The 21,684-nt window shown below is 45.8% G+C and overlaps 1 protein-coding gene across 2 annotated transcripts in view; it reads left to right on the plus strand.

The window, feature by feature from the left end:
- The window catches only part of Elp3 (elongator acetyltransferase complex subunit 3), a 69,731-nt gene extending 50,786 nt beyond the window's left edge, over nucleotides 1-18,945 (plus strand). For both annotated transcript variants that reach the window (XM_005373765.2, XM_005373767.2), the window contains one exon: nucleotides 17,633-18,945. In XM_005373765.2, coding sequence (XP_005373822.1) covers nucleotides 17,633-17,709 — 77 coding nt within the window. In that variant the 3' untranslated portion in view covers nucleotides 17,710-18,945. The remainder of the gene's footprint in view (nucleotides 1-17,632) is intronic.
- The last annotated feature ends 2,739 nt before the right edge of the window (nucleotides 18,946-21,684 follow it).

Raw genomic sequence — 21,684 nt, forward strand, 5'->3', positions numbered from 1 at the left:
AGGAAAAAGTCGATTAAGTTGTTGCTATTCAATAAATCAATACACATACCCAGGTCTTAATGATTATAATTATGAAAATGTAATCAACCAGGCTCACTTCATCATTTAGTCTGGGCGTGTTTTTTGTATTACCCAGATTAATGAAGCATTGCTTAGACTGTCTAGCTTTATATATTTTTCCTTATCCTCTTTAGTCCCACATAGAAAAGGAAACTAAATGAGCGTCACCTCACAGGTACTGATACCTGTAATAAAGAAGTGTTTACGTCTCAGATGTATAACCTGTGGTTGACCAGAAGTAGCAACAAAGAGCCAGCATGACTTGAGACACATTCTGCATGCTCAGCTGTGTAGGCTTGATAACACCTGAAGTTTTCGTGGCCTCTTTTGCCAGCACACGGTCAGCATTTTCATTAGAGAACTTCTGAGACTTGACTGTGCTCAGGCATCACTTGGAGCACTTGTTAAAACGCGAATCCTGACTCATGAGGTCAGACCGGGGCCAGAGAGCCTACATTTCTAAGCAGCTGCCGGGTGATAGCCATGATTGTCTTCAGACCACATTCGAGTAGCAGGATTTTAGTATTCTCTTCCAGATGTCTCTTCCCAATGGTTGCAGTGATCATAATTCTCTGTGACTCTGTCAGTGCCGTACTCCCAAAGTCTGGAGTATAGTCACATGATTTTCTGGTGTCTGTAGGGACCTAATGAGTTCCAGAACTAAAGTGCGTCCATATTGCATCACTGCTCACATTATTTCATGTGCTCTCACGACCTCCGTCTCCTCAGAAATGTTGCATTCAGAGGACCCCTGACTTGCCTGACGTCATAGCCATTTGCTCCTAAGAGCCTCAGTTTCTGCTTTTCTGAGCAGGGTGTCTAAGTGGAAATCAGTATCTGTCCCCGTTCCAGCTTGTTATCATAATTGAAATGATAGCTCAATTTTAGATCATCTGCATGGAGAGTTTCTAAAATAACAAGAAGAGACTTCCTCGGAGTCAGGGAAGAACCCTTCTCCTTGTAGCAGGAACAGTACATCTTCTACATTCTGTACTGGGTGTTTATTCTGGCCAGTGGGTTTCTATGGGAACAGCCCAGGGGTATCATCTTGAAACTAAAGTGAGTTCTTTTTTGGGAGAAAGGACGTGGTGAACGTTACTTCCTTTCCACTGACCTGGAAGCCCCACCATTGCTCTTTATAAAAGAAACCACATAGGACCTTGGCTTTCTGTTTGACTCAAGCCCTGGCCACCCTTCAAATGAAAACCACTAAGAACGTTTGTTCTGTGTTTGTTACTGTAACATTTTTAACATTTTTCTCTTTCCATGTTTGTTCTGCCTTTGGTTTTTCTGATTTGAGTACAATGGTGTGTGTATGTGGATGTTTTGATTTATTTTTGTAAAAAGTCCATTATCCTATGTATTTTGATCCCTAAAATTGAAAATCTCTCTGTGATATTTGCGGTGTTGTGGTATTGGATGTTTGTGGGCTGCATTTTGTGAACAGTGCTCCATTTCCTGTAGCGTGCAAGGCCAGACAGAGACTGCGAGAGAGGCGGAAGCCGGGATTCCTTTTTGCTCTGCTCGTAGCTGTCCTTGTGATCAAGGATAATTCTGCTTGATCTCCGTGGGCCTTCATTTCCTTATTGAAAGTAAATGCGTTAGGTTATCTTTCACGGTTCTAATACCTAGAATTCTGACCCTTCGAGTCTTAACTTCTTTAGTTCTTGTGACCATTTAGGTTTTACTGATTACATTTTAAGTAGAATCTTACCTGATACCCTATCTCAGTCTGATGGTAGATTGGAAGTTTGGTGATGAAAATGATAGTGATAAAGTTTCCCATAGGTAATTAATCCTAGCCATGGCTTGTGGATACATAGTAAGTTTGGTCACAGCTGATACTTTCTGACCTAAGTATCTCATATTTTTCTCTGTTCAATTTGTAAATCCATCCTTCTTCTGGGTCCATAAGACTTTCCTGTAAGTGATATGCAGTAGTGATCTTGATATTCTGTCCTGACATAACTAGTAGCTGAGTAAGGGAGAGACAGGATCGTTTATCATGTTTGTTACCCTTGCTATAAGAGTAAGGCACTTACGTAGAATTTTTTAACTTGTGTTCAGATTCATTATGACTTCCTGTCATCTTGCCAGTAGATTGTCTTTACTTAGATTTATGACTTTTGTTTCTGATGCTAGACAATATTAACTATACAGTAGATCTGATGTGAATCACTAGTCAGGAAGACTGTATATTCTTGTTTTCCCTATTAAGAGACAAGCTTTTTTATATCTTACCTCGGTATGTTTTATATATAGCTATATACTGTATGTTTTATACCTGATTATTTTTTTAAAAACTAGAACTACATTTACAGCTACATGAGAAAATTGAAAAGGTACTCATTTATCAAAGTCAAATTAAGAAAGTCTTTTAAGTTTATTGTTTTTTCCAAAGTACATGTAATTATCCTGGTAAGCTGTGTTTTAAGGTTGACTGTCAATTTTAAATGTGAAAATTCTTAAGCAATGGGAAAGTAAAGTATTTAGCTTCAGCAGCATCAGAATGATGAAATCTGTCAAGGGGCATTAGGGGAAGCCTGAGGTGTCTTGCTGTATTCCAGAACATCCTGCTGGGCTAGACAGCGGTCTGCACGCCACAGGACAATTTGTTTTTCTCCATACCTAGACCACAGATTATTTCTCCACTTAGTTTTAATTGCTTTAGAGTAATTTCTTTTTCTGGCAATGAAAATGGATAAATCAGTGTTAAAAGAACAACCAGTTTATACAATAACACATAAGCTGAAAATAACCATTAATCGCTGTTGAAATATCTAAGCAATTAATTAGTCCTTGTTAAGTCCAAGCATGTTAGTATGGCTCGCCAGTGTGCTCCTGTCTTTTGTCAGCACACTTCTGTTTAAGAGGAACAAATTGTATTTACTCTAAAACAATACTTACTGACTTGTATGATGGGCATTCTTTTCCTCCAACCTGTCAAGATAAAGCCGTTTCTTTCCTCCTGCATGTGTGGTGTAAGGTGCAAGGAATTATACTGTAAAAGCTTACCATAACATCTGGAATGCCATCACTCATAGTCACCATGGAAACCGAAGATCTCTGATGTCACACTGCCCATACCATTTCCAAAAGGGCAAATAGAACTGTCAACAGCTGCTATTTAAAAAGCCATTTAACACCCCTAACAAAATGAGGGTTGTTTTGGTTTTTTTTTTTTTTTGCTTTTGGCAATTTTGGCTAGGTATCAGATTTAATCATGTTACTGTTTCAGTTTGCCAAGCTAATTACTATGCAGTAAGACGAACAGCTATTCCCCAAGCTCCCCCTACTACCTTCGTCATAAGCAGTATTCTATTTGTGTTCTTTGAAGTAGAAAATTAATATGGCCATTGGCCAAGAATCGTACAAGGCTGATAGATCACACAATGATGATGAGAAGTGAGGAAAATGTCTGAATGGTTGATGACAGAAACCAGTGAAGTCAGAGGCTGGTAGCTATTTTGTTTAAATCTATGGAAAAGCCCAAGAAAAGGAGGGGAGAAGAATTTAAATACAGGGTAATTGAACAGTCTGCAGAGATGGGAAATGAGATCACTTTTAATCATGGTAGTCAGAGCTATATGACCCAAAAGCTGTATCTGTAAATCCCCAGTAGTCAAACGGCAATGTGCCTATGCCTTATATAATCCAGTGTGGCCTCCCAGGACTAAAATTAATGGTCTTGTACCCCAGAGCCACTGATGAATAAAATCACACATGGGCAGAAAATAGCAGTTGTTTTGTTTCCAAAAACTTCAAATGGCTGAGATTTGCTCCCTAAACCCCAGAAACCTCATCTCTGCTCCAGACTACTACACCTCTCCTTCAGTTTCAGGTGCAGGATGATTTATTCCTTGCATCATAATCTAGTTGAAAAGAAGGGTACAGGGCTGGGGATTTAGCTCAGCGGCAAAGTGCCTGCCTGGCAAGCGCAAGGTCGTGAGTTCGGTTCCCAGTCCCGGAGAAAAACCAAAAAAAAAAAAAAAAAGAAAAGAAGGGTACATTTGTGCACGGTCTCTCTGATAATGGACTCCTAATCCTTCCTGAAGTGCCTGGAAAAGGTTTTCTTCATTGTGGCAGAGCTGTCTGCTAATGGATAGACACAGGAAGTCAGCCAGGTGCAAACCTGTTTGTGCCCCATGTGCACTTGTTAAAGTAGGACTTACCCGAAAGGACAGGGAGGGGTTGTTTCCTCTATGCCCTCTCCTTCAGCCTTTTGCATAATTTATCTTTTTAATGAATTACTCCCCCGTTGTCTTCTAATTACATGCGTGTTTTCTGTGTTCTATACATTCTTCTGTTCCATTTTGGAGCACTAACACTAATCATATATATTTCACTCTTCATGCTTGTTCTGATAGGCTGTTTATCATTATTAATGTCTTTTTTACAGACAATGACTACAACATAAAGTGTTGCTTTACTACAAGAGCTCTATTAATTTCATCATCATTGTTAATCAGACTGGCCTCAGTGACACAGGATTCTTCTTTCTAGAGAACACGTTCGCTAGGTGTTTGCCAGTTGGTGTGTGTGTTGCAGCCCATCTGTGGAGGCACTGTTGCATGGCTCCTCTCAGAAGTCTTTATTCCCTGGCTTGACATTTATTCACTTGTAGATGAATCCGGTACCAGTTTGTAGTGCTTTGCATGTCAAGTGCGTTAAACCATCCCTCACAAGACTGTTATTGCGCATCTCTCAGATAGTCTTGAATAGGCCACCAGTGAGTTTCTGCTGTTTGAATCTTGGGGGCAGCTTCATTCTTCATGCAGTTTGCTAGCGGAAGCTATTCTGATTTGTCGTGGCTCGTTGGCACTGAAGAACAGCATTTGGAAGGTCCATGCAGTCCAGTCTTCTTTTGTTTCAGAACTCTGCATCTTGAAGTCCCAAAGGCTGGCCTTGCACACATGGACACGCTGTACATTGAAGACTTTTCTTTCCGTTTTTGTTCCTTTTAGTTTATGCATGGTGGGAATGGTGTATGCTTTTGCTTAAAAGAAAGGATGAGGTTCTTTCGTGTGGTGTCAGGTAATACTCCTGAAAGGTGTGGGAACTGAGGTAAATGCCATGATTGGACAGCTGAACCTTTTACAGGTGCGTTTCTGAGGACAAAAAAGCAGAAAGTCTGATTTAATGCTTTGTTGCAATGTTAGCTCCTGGACAGTGTAACTCTCCTAGGAGTACATTGTTCTTTTCTCTAGGACTAGTATTGTTCTTTTCTCTAAATATATGACATTGCTTTGATCCATTCAATTTGATAATGCTTTTCTATTTTAGATCTATCAAAGGTAGGAATTTGGCAGATTCTTCCCCTTGGGGTCGGCAGATGTCACAAAATAATGCAGAAAATGGTGCTACCTTCTGTAGCAGCTAACAAGATAGTGACTTAGGACATACACAGGGCGATAGTTATTCATGAGGCAGCCTGCCCTAAACTCTTGTCTGTGACCAGCAGCTCACGACTCTAATGTAGTCACTGTTGGATTTAGGATTTCAGATTGTGGCCATGGGATCATTTTCTTATGCACCCCATCCTCCACATTTCTGAGCAGCAGATTATGTAGTTTGTCTGCCACTTGGGAAGCTTCACTTTACCAATCCATTGGCCCCAGGTCTGATGCCTCTTACTGTAAACCGTGGCAATTACTGGTTGTTTGGGTTGTTTATTGCTATATATCACTATATCAAGATTTAGTGGCTAAAAATTCAATTTTATTTTCTGCATGATTCCGTGGGTGAGACAGAGATGATTCATCTCTGTCTGTGATGTCAAGGGCTCAACTGGGGTGGCCTACGTAGCTTAGCTGGGACTGTCAAAGGTGAACCACATAGTTTGCCATCGGTCCTGTCTACCCTGATACCAAAGACAAGTGTGTGTCCTCTTTAATTTTTTGAAGTATGTGCACAAAGATCTGTACTCTTTTTTAATCGACTGGATAGAATTTACCAGGAAAGCCATTTGATCCTGACCTTTTTGGGGGGGACGGGGGGAAGGGGTTGTTACTGATGCAGTCTATTTAGACTTTCTTTTTCTTCTTAAGTCAGTTTTTGTGTTCCTAAGAATTTGTCCCTTTCATCTAAATTACCCAGTATGTTGGTTTATAGTTGTTCATAGTATTCTCTTCTAATTCTTTTTATTTTTGTAAGGTCAGTAGTAATTCTCCCTCTTTTATTTCTGTTTGGGGAGGTCAACCTAAAAAAAGGTTCCCGTGGTTTACTAAGAATGAACATTTTGATTTTGTTTGTTTTCTTTGTTACTTTTTATTCTATGTCTATCTCAGTATCTGTTACCTTGCTTTGGGTTTAGTTTATTCTTATTTTTTTTTAGCTCCTTAAGGTGTAGACTAGGTTATTGACTTGAGATCTCTCTTCTTTTCAGTGTCAACATTTACAGCTATAAATTATCTTTTCCACGCTTTTTACTGCGTCCCTTACCGCCCACTCTGCTGTAAGCCAGCTGTCCAAGGAATGCATCCCTGTCCCTACAGTGGGTCCAGGAATCGGGGTTATGCGTGGCTTGAGCACACTGCTCTCTGACCAGAGTTCCGCAGCCTCTCCTTTTGTCAGGCACTCCACAGTTGCTGTGTTCTATCAAGTTCCAGCATTCCAAGGCAGCTGTGTCCAATTATTTCTACCTTAATGGTTGGTTCCACGGAGGAACTGAGCCCTGAAACATCCCACTTTGCCCTTTTCCCTGTATTGAGAGACTGTCAGTTGAGGGTCTCCTTCTACTTCCCAAGCTAGGATATGCCACAGTCTTCAACTTCTCAGAGATACACTAATGATTTGGGGCACGAGCAAAGCAGTGAGAACAGCCTGTGCCATAGTGCACTTTCTGCCCTGGGGGAGCAGAATAGTCCCGCTTTTGAATCAGGTGGCATGGGCCCCCTATGTCAGACTCCCTGCTAGGAAAAGAGCTGCTAAGACCTGGAATGTGGCCCACCAACATCAGTCATCTGTAAGTTACCATGGTAACTGCTATTTATCTCCTCTACACATACTTTATAAGTTACCTACATTTATTCTTTATTCATTTTTATTTTTTCATTATCTTGATATAATCCTTTCAAAATATGTAGAGGGACTTTCATGCTCCTGAGTAGCAGACTCTCAGATACTACATATTTTCAAGGTGATGGAGAATAATATATTAATGACTTGCCATAATAGCTACTTTACAGAGCTAAGATTATTTGTGAGTAACTTTTATCAGCTTTGTAAGATTTTTTTTTTAACAAAACAGGAGAAAAATTCTCTCAAAGATTTAGGGTCATTGAGTTAATTGGTTCATTTTCAAATGTTCAGAATAATAACCTTTCTCAAACTTCTATATCAGTATACATTATTGAAAAATGAAATATTGCCATCCCTCTAGGAGATCAATGAGATATAATAAAGTCTAATTTCAAAAGCAAATGAATGAAACTAATGAATATATTTATTTTAAATGCTAGTAGGCATATATCAAGCACTCAATAAATAATTGATTAATTGAACCAAAAGTAATTGAAACAGCTTCTTTGTTTTTATTTCACTGATTTTTTTATTAACTGATCACAAATCATCATCTCAGTGTTTTCTGTCTAATCACAAAAATCAGATTTAACTTTCAAAGGAACAGATTTTTACATATTTTCTCTTTCTTTTTAAGTTTGGTTGTGGGAGTATAATATGGGCTCAAGTTTTATTCAACCCAATAACACATTGCTAGCAATAAAGGGTAGCCTTGCATCCTAACAAAGGACCTGCCAACAGGAATGTACCTCTGAATGTCTAACTCATTTTCTACCTCTACATGAAAATGTCTAAATTATTGACCAAGTTTTCCTTTTCTTGAGTTTTTGGACACAAAACTTTAATTTCTAAACTCCTAGGGTGCATTTAGTAAACAATTTGATCAGATAAACTTCCTCTATTATTTCTTTCTCTGTTAAATCACATCTACAATTCTATGTTCTTTGCCTAGTTGGAATCACAACCAGAATCCTCTTGTTTTCTATAGGTATGAAGAATTAATTTATTTTCTCATTTAAATAAGCATTCACACACTTGAAATTACTTGCCCCTTTTTATTTTTAAAAATGTTTAACAAATAGTAAAGTGTATAGTCTGTGAAACAGTGAATTGTGTGACCCTGCCTTTGTGTCCTACCCCATGCAGGCTGCTGTAACGAATGCCTCTGCTGAGTGGTTTATAAGCCGTACAACCTTACTGCTTACAGTTCTGGAGGCCGAGAAGTCCAAGATCAGGGTATCAGCAGACTCAGTGTTTGGTCAAGGGATGGCATCTTCTGTGTCCTCACATGGCACAGGGGCAAAACGGAAAGGAATGCTCTTTCAAGCCCTTTTAGAGGGCCTCTAATCCCATTCATAGAGAGTTTAATATTGTTGTTTTTAGTTTTAGATACATAGAATCACTTTAGTGTAATTTTTTTCTGGCTACTTTCGCACAACATTGTTGTAAGATTGAGTCACATTGAGTGTAGGTGTAGTTCGTTCATTCTCATTGATACGTAGGATTCCATCTTGTAGATTCCCATGATCCATCTGTCATACTCTTGCTGGATATTTGGGTAGTTTCTAGTTTAGACATGTGAACATTCTTGCATTTGTGTGGTGGGATGCCGAAGCACACATTTCTGAAGAATACATTCCCCAGAGGGGAGTTGCAGCATGTAAGAGAGTGGTGGGTTCAGCTAGAAGGTTCTACAGTGCTCTTAGCAGTCTTCACCCTCAGCAAGAACGAGTTTCAGTGGTGCCGATCTGATGAGTCAGTGGTGCACTTCTTTGTGATGTAACTTGCACGCCAGTCACTGCCACAGTTGATGGCCATCTCCTAGGTGTATTGGCCAATCTGATATCTTCTTTCTTGTGTGATAATTTTTCTAAAATCCACAAGTACTGATTTATTTAGTAATAATCCGTTGGTAGCAAACTATTCCAGTTTTGATCATTGCAGTCCAGACATGAAAATGTCATATTTTGCTTCATTTTTAAAGGAAGTTTTTGCTGCGTGTGGAATTCTGGGTTTGCAGCTCTGCTTTTTGTGCACCCCAAGTCCTTGCCCTGTATTTCTGAAAGCAAATTCTCATTTGAAATGCTGGCTCCTGTTATTTTGCCTTATTCTTTCTGGGACTCCAAATACGTGTATTTTAAAGCTACTTGTGCTGTCCACTGTACCCGCTTCCCACCCACATTATTTTGTTTCTTCGTACTTCGTTGTTGATTGTTTCTTTTGGCTTAACCTTCAGTTTATTCATTCGGCTGTGTCTAATCTGCTAAACCTATCCATTGGTGCCTCTCTCTTACCACCTTATTTTTTTAATTCGTAAGTCTCTGGCATCTTTTTCACCTTTGTAATGTCATGTTTCATAGTCCCCAGTCGTTTGTAGATATTCAGACTTCAGCTTCTGTCTCTGTGAACATAGTAAGCATAGCTCTTTCACCATCTACATCAAATGATTTCGCATCTAGGGTCCCCGCAGTCTGTTTTGTGTCGCGTTGTCGAATCTCAGAGTCTGTCTCATCTTTTTTTATATGTAATTTACTCAGCATTTCAAATGAGAATTTGCTTTCAGAAATACTTCAAGACCTACATGTGTTAGCTCCCTCCAAGGAGGAGCTCCTTGTCCTTTTGCCAGGCCCTGAAGGCCGCTGGTGGGTGGGGACCAAGTCTAGGAGCCCCCAGAGCAGTCCCTTCCCAGTTTCAAAGTGTGCCCTTCAAGGCACGATCCAGAATGGGGATTGCTATGCCCAGTCTCCTCCTTTGCCAGGCTCCCGGTTCAGACCTGGACTCTTCACCTCCTTTCACCCTTGAAGCAACTCCGCCCCCGGTGGCTCTCCACCTCTCAGACCTGACACCTCAAAGAGATCACAGTTAGTTAGTTAATTAATTAACTAACTGGGATCACGGTGTATCAAGATGTTCCTGAGAGGTAGCCCCTTCCAGTAGTTCTCCATTTGTAAGCTGTATCTGCCGTCAGAGTTGCTCACTGCCTGCCTGTGTGGGCCACCCTTCTCTGCAGTTTCTTGCCCAGCTCTGTTACTGAAGTGGAGGTGAGGTCACTGTGTTTCGGTGTCTTTAGTGATTTATCAAAGAGCATTGAAAAACCGGACACAGACACAGAAGGTGAGGACGATGAAGACAAACTGACATCCTTCCTGTGCGTAAAACAAGGGGTGTGTCTCACCGGTGGCAGACTGCGTGGGAGCGTGGGGGGCCATCCTGAAGCTCTTGCTCCTGAGGAGGGTAATTCTGGTCCTGTTAGGCTTGGTACCTATAGAGCCCCTGCTCTGATGAGCGAAGCTGTAGTTAGGTGCTCCCGAAAGGTTGTCTTCCTCTTCCGGCTTTATACCTGACAGTAACTCAACTGTCACATTGTTCTCTTCTTTTTCTGAAATGGAATTAGAATCACAAGATCAGTGGCATTGAGGTCCATTTCCTGGTCTCGATGTATTTTCTCTTTTAAAGGAAAAGTATTTATTTCCAGTGTTCTGAGACATTACTCCGGTGTTGAATTTATCCCCTTAGAAAAAAAAGCTGTAGTTGGCGGAGCAGAGTTGTTTTTTGCTAGTTCAACCACCGCAACGACAGGGTTATTTCGTTTGCCCACTGGTTCCTTCCCGCAGCCCAGAGTTCAATCCCCGGAAGGGAGAAGGAGTAAACAGAGTAGAACTTGAAACAAGCATCTGTGTTTATTTCATTTTTATCTTCATAAGGTGTGTGACCCCGACCCCTGTTTTTATTAACGAGCACCGAGAGCCCCTGACCAACCTGCACCTGAGCCCGTGGCTGAGGCTGTCGACCTGGGCATCTTCTGTGATTTCCTTTCTGTCTCCATGCTTGGAATAAGCGAATCTGCGTCCTGAATTAAGGGGTCCACATCGAGCAAGGGAGAGGGAATCAGAGAGCACAAATGTTCTTTGCCCTTGCAAAGGGCTTGAGGCTTGAGGCCATTTGAGAAAAGGTCTGAGAGATGCCGTCACTCTGGTCTCTCCAGGGTGGAGATTCTGGAGAGGTCGGCAGCCTCACAAAGCCTTGATGGGAAAGGGCCTTCCCTTCTGTGAGCGGAGCAGCACCCGTCCTTCCCAGGACCCCACAGTCTTCACACACAATGCTCGCTCACTGTTTATTTTCTTCTCCTAAAGTATTGTAAGTCCTGGGGAGGGGATAGAGCCAAGGGGTGGCACAGAGGCTGGTCCCTTGAGCCACATTTGGTGTCGCTATGGACACTCTTCAGGGCACTCTTCTTTCACCTTGACCCATTTCATCACCATCATAGCTGGTAAAGTAGCGAAGGTAAAAATATTCACCGCCTACAGGGTAGGAAAAGGTTCCTGTGACACTGCCGAGTTCTGGCTGTGGACTACGTAACCCGGAGGAGAAAACAAAGCAGGTGTTTGCACTGCACCTTCCTCCCACCCCCGATGCTCAACTAGCAGCTGCCAGCTCTGCGGCAGGGCACCGTGAAGCCCCTACAGACAGCAGCCAGACCCTGCCTTTCCCCTGTCCAGGGATTTGACAGCATCCCACGCAGGCAGTGGAGTAGGGAGCTTGGTTGCTTGTGCGGCCCCGAGCATGCCCCTGCAGGGAAGGGGGGAGACTGAGCCAGCCCGCGTCAGCCTGGGAGGTTGGCTGACGTCAGCCCAGGAGCGTAATTGCTTTTTCCTGGCTGACTAACGAAAGGAAAGTTACTGTGACGGGACTTTCTAGGAGCTCTGCTGGGCATGGGGAGGAGATGGGAGCAGAGGGAGGCTTTCACGCAGTCCCTTCTGAGCGGGCGAGGGCAGGCGTGATGGTACCTTTGGCAGCCTGGCCCGCAGCTTACAGAAATGGGAAAACTTTATTTCAAGGGATGGGAGGCACAGAGAAACACTGTACCAGTGGGGAATGTTTGTTCAGTTGTGTGGATGAAAAGAGGTAGGAGTCCAGACTGGCTTCCTCCCGGGGATATGTGGAGCTTCTCAGAGCCCGGAGGCCGTGGTCCCTCTCGGGGCTGCTCTGTCACGGAGAGCAAGGATGGAAGCCCAGTAGGTGTAAGGCCCAGAGCAGGGCGAGGCCTGAGTGCCTCTCCCAGTACCGAGCAAGGAGCAGCCTGAGGAGCCCGAAGGCTCAGCTGGACTCACCACTGAGACGCGCTTATTGTACCGCCGCAAGCATGGCTGTTGTGTTAACCACATGCCTGGGCAATCAGAGCATGCCTGACCCTGGGCCTTCGGCGCACCCGCGGGCTGGCTGTTCTGTGCAGCTGTAAGGACCTGCCTCTCCCTCGCCTCCGCAGCCCTGTGTGGTGGACAATGTCGGTTGATGGCGTGTTGTTAAAAGAAAGCACTTTGCCCACCTGCACATCCTCCCTCTGAAAGTCAGGGCATCATCTCGACTTGACGGAGGGTGCATAAAACAGCATAGTTAAACATGTCTCCAGGCGCTGAGCTTAACTCTACCAGAGGCAGGAAGGATCCTCTGTGCGTTGTGACACTGTGTGAGTCGAAGCACCCGAAGCCCGGTGGATGGATGGATCATTACTGAAGCTGGATGGTGGCCATATGGAACTTCAGTAACACACTCCAGAATAAATTTTTCCAATTCAAGGAAAATAACATCTGTTCTATAAAATTAGAATAGAAATATAAAAAGAAATATTTCTGGAGGAACTGGGGACAGTTTTAATTAGCTAGAGATAATAGTATAGCTCAGAAAGCTGCCTCTCACTCCCTTAACTGACAAGGAAAGAAATTTGTAACAAGGTAGGAATTTGTCAAGGTGAAGAGTCTTGCCCTCCTGCCCTTTTGTATGGAGTCATTCCCACCACCCAGCACATCACATGGTGCTCATTTTTAAAATTCATCCTTCAGGAACACTTTAGCATTTTTTTAATTTCTCCTTCTTTGTATATGCATAGCGTAAAGATAACTAGAGGTCATAGAGCTGCAGGCATTGATTGCATTTTTGTTTTTGGTTTGGTTTTTTGGTACCGGAATCAAACTCAGGACCTCAGGACTGTGCTTACCAGGCATTTTGATTATGTGCCAGGCACTGTAACAAGCCCCGATGATGGGAGCCATTGACTAAAGAGCTAACATTCTAGGAGAGGAGATAGGCATGCCAGGAAACCGCACAGTGTGATTATAAAACCGTAGGACTGCGATTAAAATCCACACCTAGGCTGGAGGCAGGGGCTACTAGTTTGGTCTTCCTGTGGATAGAGGGAGGATGTGGTATCCAGGAGACCAGGCGGGCCCTGCACGTCGTGCTGCTCCCGGGATGGCGCCAGAAGAGTAGCAGCCACACCAGCAGGCAGACAGTGCAGCTCTCCCTCGCCCGTGAATCCTGGACTAGGAATTAGTAAGGTCAGTGTTGGCAGGCACGAAAGCCGAAGAGTCAGAGTGTGAAAGACCTTGTATTCAGGCCAGGAAGTTGGAGCTGTGCTTTGGACCGTGCCATTGGTGATTCTAGGCTGGAGGATGGTGTGGTCAGAACTGCCACTGGAAATTCTAATTTTTCAAGGGTGACTTGGCTTCCCAATGAGCTCTTCCCATCCCTAAGCTTTCAAGTCAATTATAGTATTTTCAGTTACAAGGAGTAGCAAGTGCAGCTCACATGGCTGCTGTGGGTTATACATGGCTTAAATGTGCCCCCAAAAGTCCATGTGGAGGGAACACAGCCCCAGGGTGCATGTGTAGAGCCTCTGAGGCTTTGGGGAGTCCCGTAGGATGGGGAGCCTGCTGCCTCTGGGAAGGGTTGATGTGGTTCTCACCCCAGGATAGCTCTGGAGAGAAAGTTATTACCATCAGAGCCAGCTGGCCCTACCCAGTTCTCTCTGTGGCTTCCTGTCCCACCCATGCTGCTGCCATTGCCATCTACCACCGTGTGACACAACCGAGGCCCCAGCCAGAGCTGTGCCAGTGCCTGCCCCGTGCCCGAGAGCCTCCAAAACCTACTTTAAAGCTAACCGAACCTGTTCTATCAAGTTAGCCTGCCTCAGCTATTTCATTATAATAATGAAAACAGACCAGTACAGTGGCTTAAACCCTAACGTGATTGGACCTCAAAAACAGTATGCCACGTGAAATAAGTTCGTCACAAAAGGAAAAATACTGCACTTTTCCACTTACAAGAGGTCCCAAAGGAAGTTTCGTAGAGGCAGAGAGTGGAATGGTGGTTGCCAGGGCCTGTGGAGTTGCTGTTGAACGGGGCCAGCGTTTCGGTGTCATAGGATAAAAGATGGCGGCGACAGTTGCGCAACAGCGTGAGCATTCTCAGTGCCAGAATGTTCCAATGGCAAATTTTATGTTGAATTTTATCACAAGAAAAATATCCCCCCAAACATGGCTTACACCGAACAGGAAATACATCATTTCATAACAAATCTGTAGCTAGAACCGCCTTGGACTTGGTTCATTCCCAGTTGACCAGTATCAAAAAGGAGCCAGGCTGTCTCCGTGCTCTTACTCTGCTGCACCCGTACACACCCTCATGCTCTGCCGAGACGAGCGTCTCGGTCAGAAGTCACTTGCCACTTGCCAAGAACCAGGCTCCGAGCACGGCAGGGCTGCACCAGTCAGGCTGGATCCCCGGTCGCTCTGCGCCGTGACTTCCTGCGGCGATTTCCACACTCCAGCTTTTACCCAAAGTCAGTTCAGTCTAGACAAGGAAAAAGAAAAGCCCATTGTCTACTTAGAATGAATGAGTCAAGCCTGGAGCTTCCTAACTCTTGTTATTTTGGGGAAGAACTAAGTTTAGGAAGCACACTCATTTCTGGCCAGTGGGAGTCAGAACGGAAAGCTCTGTGCTGAATGACTCGGGGCGTCTGTGTGCCACCCCGTGATCGTGATGGCGCTGCTAATGGCTTCCTAATTGCTCTCTCATCCTACTCCTTCCTTATTTCACTGAATTCTCTGGACAAATTACGCTCTCGGTGCACACTGCAGCAAACAGATGTGCCTCCTCTTAACGTTTCTTTTTTTAAATTGAAGTATAACACATGCAAGAAAGTGTGAAATCTTGAGACAGCTTGATTAATATTAGTATGTGTACATGCCCGTGGAACCACTCCCCAGACCAGCAGAAGCTTCTTCGGGGCCCTGGAAGGCTCGTTACGTAACCACTGTCTGACGTGTGTCACAATAAAGTTCGTCTTGCCTGCGTCTGAACTTGGTGGAAATGGAACGTGGTATATTTGATTTTTCACACAAGATTAGGTGTGTGTGGTTCACCCGTGTCACTACAGTTGTCGTGGCTGTTTCATATTCCCTTAAATGAATGTACCAGTTTTCTGTTCTACCACTAATGGCTATTTGGATTTGGAGATTTGTAAATAACATGCCTTTTCATGGACTTAAGCATTTCTTTTCCCGCTGAGGAGTGTCATGGCTGGGTTGTGGGATATCCCATGGACCTAGGCCCCTGGGAGACACAGCAACCAGTGAGTGCTGTCTGAGAATCTTCTTTATTCACCAAGCCTGAGCCGCTGCCCATGCCCTTTATTCCTGTCTTTGTCTTTCTCTTGCTTTATGCTAAAGCCCACGTCAAACAGAAGTAGTGATAATAACACAGGAACAAATGAAGAGTTGCTCTTGGGGGTACTCCAAGTGGACAGCAGAGGGCAGAGCCCAGGAGCTGGAGGCAGAGGCCAGGTGACCTCCTTGGATGCTGGGAAGTTCCCTGGGGACACTGTGTGCAGCGCTGCTGCCTGTGTCACGTCAACTTCTGCCCCATGTGTTTAATGCTGAAAAGATCTTGAAACAAACGTAATGGGAAATCCTATTCCCACGTATCGACCATCTGGGTTAAAGATTAGGGTAGACTTGGCGAAGCTAACAAGTATTTGATTTCCTGCCAGGAACTTTTGTCCCCGTTTAATTTACTCAGTAAATATTTACTGGACACGATCAACCCCAATGGCTAGAAACCCGCTGGTGGGCAGGATACCCTAGAACCAACGCCACGGGGCAGGCAGCCCCAGAGCAGCCCCAGTGGTCTCCCTGCACCTGGGAACCACAGAGCTGAGGCCAGGGGCCCACACACAAGTAACGACTGGGAGTCAGCGGGCCAAGGGGCAGCGAGCTTGCAGCTAGAGAAGGAGCCAAGCGTGCCCAGGGGAGCCAGAGGCAGAATTGACTGGGACACTGGGAGAGGAAGCCAGAGACGTCACCGGACAGTCACGAAACTCTTGCAGTCACCGCAGCCACAGCCGGCCTCTCAGGAACTTGCCTTCTTCTGGCTCCGCGTGGAGGGCCTCTGTCCCATTTCCTTGTTCCTCAGCATCCTAAAGACATAGGTCTGCTCTTACAGGCGAGAAAGTGGAGGCTGGGGAAGTCAGTGAAACATCCAGATCTCCAGCTTGCGTCCCCCTGGCCCAGACGCCCCTGCTCTGCCACTCCTGTGCACCAGCTCAGAGCCAGGCCTCGTCCCCAGCTCTGCTTCGTTGAGACATAATAATCAATACCTAACAGGTCTCTGTCTCCCTTTTGCAAAACTCCTGCAGCTCTTGGAATTCCCTCGGTAGTAGGTGACTGTTGGTTGCACCCTTGGTGGGAGCAGCTCCCCAAGGAACCGAGCCTTGATTAGCAGCCTGGGGCCTTCAGCTCCGCCCCATGCTGAGGGACAGCCGGCTCTGGAAACTTTGTTAATAATTGATCCTGTCTACACAAGGGAGCTCCCATTAAAAATCCCTGAACACCTGGGTTCCAAGTGCTGTCTGGATGGGGAGCGCACCCACATGCCTCGAGGGTGGCACAGTTCCTCTGGCTATTCATCTGTGCCCTTTGCGGCGTCCTTTAGTTAACCAGTAAACATTCACTGAATGTTCCTCTGAGTTCTGCAAGCCCTTACAGCAAATTCTCTCTCTGAGGAACGTCTGCGGGAGCCCCCAAAGAGTAGCCAGGTTTGACCGAAAACCAACATGTATGATTGATGTCTGAAGTTGGGGACAGCTTCGTAGGCCAAGTCCCTGCCCCACGGGGCCTATACTCACTAAGCAGCTAGTGCTAGAACTGAGTTAAACTGTGGGACCCCGGGCAGTGCCCACAGAGCCATGGAGGATTGCTTGGTGCAGAGACCCACCCTTCTCCTCACACACCACCAGGCTGTGGGAAACTCGGGCAGCCGGGGAGGGCGAGACTCGCCCGGGACCCCGTCTGTGCCCTGTACTCCTCTGACCTGCTTGGTTGCATGTACCTTTGCTCATGGGGCTGTGCAGGGTACCTTAGACGTCGCCAGGTACCTTAGACGTCCTTTAGAGCTACAAGTCTCACACTGCAGGGTCTCATCCTGCATCGCCGCTTGAGGGCACCACCGGGCTCTGAAAGGCCACGCGGGCACAAGCGGTGTTAGCGTCAAGGAGAGAGACTTATTCCTCCCCACAAGGCAGTTGCTGTGTTTCTATACAGCTTCAATTCAGCATAATAAAAATATTCCAAACATTTCAAACTGGGACTCGTTCTGGAACAGGGGTTGGCCTGTGAGGGGGAGTGGGGGAGGGTGCGAGGTGGAGGCGGTTGCTGCAGTGGGAGGGTTTCCTACAGGGCCGCTGATGAGCCCTCCTTTCCCTTTGGCTTCTCCCCAGGGGTTGGCACCAGGAATTACTATCGGAAGATTGGCTACAGGTTACAAGGCCCGTACATGGTGAAGATGCTGAAGTAATGCCACAGCCAGTCCCCCCTCATGGAGCGCCCTCCCTGGCAGAAGACAGCAGATTGGCAAGGCAGACGGCCCGCCCCTGTCCCCCGCCAGGACTGTCCCCTCACCCTGTGGCCGCAGAGACTGGAAACTGCCTTCAAAGCCGGGCTGCAGGAGCCCGGAGCACCCTCACCTGTGCGTGCCCAAGAAGTCACTCCCTTTTTTAAGGCTGAAATCATTTCTCCGGTTTTCACATTCCGCATGTGGGCTGCAGGTGACCTGTTTTTCACTCAGTGACAAAAGCAGATCGACTCACTTGGGCAGCGTAGCTCAGGGAGTAGGATTCATGATAGTCATTTGAGGAGCAGCCTTGGGGAAGCTATTTATATACTCTAGGGATGAAAGTCAGGGTGGGAAGCGTAAAAACCACCACACTTGCCTCTCTGGCCTTTCGCTACATAATGCATTCACCCAGGAGTTAAGAAAATGAGCTTCTGTGTTAATGGAAGTCGGTCCTGTTACCAGGCTGATGCTTTGACATGATGCTGATGGGGAAAGTGGACTCAGGCTCAGGCTTCGTGTTAAACTCGATGGCAGCTGTCACCGGCCCCTGCCGTCCGGGAGCATGCCCTGCACCGGGCCTTCAGCGGCCCCTGTGCCCAGTCGTGACTCTCTACTTCTCACACCCGTGATGCAGCGCGGTAGTGCCGGAGAGCCCTGGGCTGTCCATTTGTCTGTCCTGAGCAAGCAGCGTCCAGTGGCCAGGTACGCGGCCCTCAGGTGAGATTCACCTCCAGCCACAGAGGCTGTTCCCTGCATTTCATTCTTTAAAGTGGATGTTGGTTTGGATTAAGGAGAGAAAGATAAAACTGCAACTCAGCTGCGAAAGCAAAAATAATCAGTGCAAATCGGGCTCAGCTATGAAAATAGGGGGGTGACTGATGTTTTCAAAGGTGCATCTTGTAAAGCTGAGACCTCCGGGTAACCTACCAAGGAGCCTCGGCCCGCACAGGGCAGCTCCTGTGGGGACAGCGTGGCTTCACCCTGGGCCCTGGTTTCTGCATCTCTCACGAAGTCTAAAGGCCTGAAAAGAAAGTGTTCAATGCACCAAGGAGAGTTGTGGTTTTGGTTTTTGCTTTCCCATTCCCTGTAAATTCAGCGACATTTGCCTTGATGTACAGGTTCCAGTTTTCAACCTGTGACACTCCTCATTTTCTCCTGGGTGCTTTTTGCCATTTTATTAAACTGCTGCAAGGGAAATGGTGTGGCTTTCTATGGGCGCACTGCGGCTCTCCAACAGCTTCCTGTAAGTGTGGTTTAGGGAATTCAGCTACTTCTCAGTTAGGCTCTTTTTCCCTGTAAAACTACTGAAGCACCACACTGGTTGTCACATACACATTGGGGAGCCGGCGCACCACCTGCGGCTTGCCCGGGGGACGTGAGAGCCTCAGGGCCTCCATTTGCCCACTTCTTCATTTACCCAGTTGGGTCAAATCACAAGGTGGCCCAGGAGGTCCTTCGTGAAACATTTGCACAAAGGCTCGTCCATGCAGCGTTCGGCATAAAAGATGCCGACTCAGCGGGTGAGCTGGCCCGGGTTCATCTCCAAGTCAGGGTGCGCTGTGGCCAGTCACCGGTGTTTCCAGGCCACATTACACAACTGCTTAGCAACCCTCAGCCCAGGCAGGTGCTCTGCTTTTAGCTCGGTTTTTGGCTGCATCACCTAAAGACTTTAAAAAAAAAAAGCCATATGAAAAATAGTCTGAAACACATTTGAGTAGAAAAGGAGATTTTACAAGTCTGTTATCACCATCGAAAGGTCCTGGTAAAGCTCTTTGTTTCTCCCATTTAGGAACAAACACCCATTTTCCATTTGCCATCCCTGCTAATTGGAAAGAGTAGTGAAAGTACAATCTAAAAACCAAACCGCTTCTGTGGAAATAGCTTGCAAATTGCAAATTTTTATTGCCGAGGCTGTCTGGGGCTTTGGTTTTTTTGTTATTGTTTTTTAAGATTTAAAAAACACAGATTTTGTTCTTAAGCTACTCAGACCCCTGAGTATCACTGGAGCTGAAGCTCTGGGTCAGGGAACCTGGGCTCATTCCCAGAGAAGCCTTGGGGGAGGGGTGAGTGCCCTCACCTTTCTGGACTCTGATTCCCCCGTTGGTGACCCCAAACCAATAGCCATTGCTCAGGACAAGTGTGGGGATTAGGCATGGTTATGTTTGAGAAATGCCACTAAACTGTGATGTTTTATGAGCAGCGGTTTCTATTCTAAAGGAGTTTCTCCACAATGTATGACCCTGGACAGGTAAACTACAGTTTTCCCATCTGTGAAATAGGAATAAAAGCCGTAGTACCTTCCTCATATGATACCTCTGAGAGTTACATGGCTCATGTACGTCACGTTCTTAGAACAGGGCCCGTGGGACATACAATACACTAGTATTCCTGACATCTAACAAGTACAATATTCCACCCATTTCTCTGGGGAAGGAATTTCTCATCCTGATAACAGAATCTCCAGGTTTTTGTTGTTTTTTGTTGTTGTTGTTTTTTGCGAGCTCCTGAAGTTTTCCTAGAAAGATAGCATCTGGTTTGAGGCCCTGCCTCTGCACCCTCTAGTTGGCTTTCCTCTTCCATACACAGAAGTCTAGCATTGCAGGTTGTCATGTACATGCCTTAGGAGATGAGATGCTAGCTGAGGTGGCAGCAGGAAATGCCTTTTGAAATGCCAGTGTCTTTCTGGGGGCTTCCCAGGACGCTGTCCAGTGTCAGTGTGCATGGCTGATCTCCACCACCTGAGCCAGTAGCAATGTCCACCAGGGAGTCTTCTGTCGTCAGTGGCAGGGTAGGTTGTGTCTCTGTAGTAGAGTCACCTACACCTGAAGTGCCTTCATGATGCTTCTGAGACTTGGAATTCCAACTAGAGCAGTGATTTGGCCAGCCTTTCTCAGGACACACTGTGCACACTTCCTGTTTGGGGGTCAGAAGGTGGAGTTTTCGGTCAGTCCACATTGAAGATGCTAATAGGTACCAAGCCACAGGGACTAAGCCCTGTGCTATTGTGGTTTATTTCATCCTCACACCAGCTGGGGAGGAAAGTCTTGTATCATTACCCAGCTTTTACACCTGCAGGGAATGGACATGCGAACGATTTCTTTAGAGAGAATGCAAAGGAACCAGAGTGTTCTCTTTGTACTTAACAGGAAAATAGCTTCTTCTGGTTCTAAACATTGTATATGCCAATTCTAACAAATGCAGAAGGGACCAAAAGCAGTGAGCTGAACACCAGCAGAGAGGACCGGGGCTACCACTGTGGTGAGTGTCCTCCAACCCTCTCCCTGCACATGGACACACACACACACACACTGACTTTACATAAAGCAGCCACACTGTGTGTGGACTTGAACATCAGGTGAAGCATCTTCCTATACTGGTCTAGAGCTGCGCCCCCTTACCAGTGACCTCTGATCCGTCCACTGTTCTCGGGGGTGCTGTGGCTTGGGCACGTCCCCCAAATCCATGTGTTAGAAATTTAATCACCAGCATAACCATGCTGAGAGGCGGGACCCTGAAGAGGTGATGAGGCTCTGCCCTCCAGAATGGATTAATGCTCACGTCGGGAGTGGGTCCCTGAGAAAAAGATGGATTTGCAGTGATTCTTGCCTTTTCTTTCTTTTTTCCTTTTATAGTACTGGGTATAGAACCCAGGCCTTTGCACAAAGCTACATACCAGCCCTTTTGATACAAGGTGTCACTAAGTTGCCCAGATTGGTTTCAAACTTGCAAGCCTCCTGCCCTAGCCTCCCAGAGTGCAGGAATTACAGGCATGCACCATCACGCCTTTTGCTTTCTGCTATGGGATGTCACAGCAAGACGACCCCTCAGAGGCAAGCCCTTTGACCTTGGACTTCCAGCCTCCATAACTGTACGAAATAAATCTTGGTTCCTTATAGAATACCCAGCATCAGGTTGTCCATGATGGGGCACAAGACT

Source organism: Chinchilla lanigera, unplaced genomic scaffold (genome assembly GCF_000276665.1).
Source record: "Chinchilla lanigera isolate Chin_1 unplaced genomic scaffold, ChiLan1.0 scaffold00002, whole genome shotgun sequence".
Classification (NCBI taxonomy): domain Eukaryota; kingdom Metazoa; phylum Chordata; class Mammalia; order Rodentia; family Chinchillidae; genus Chinchilla; species Chinchilla lanigera.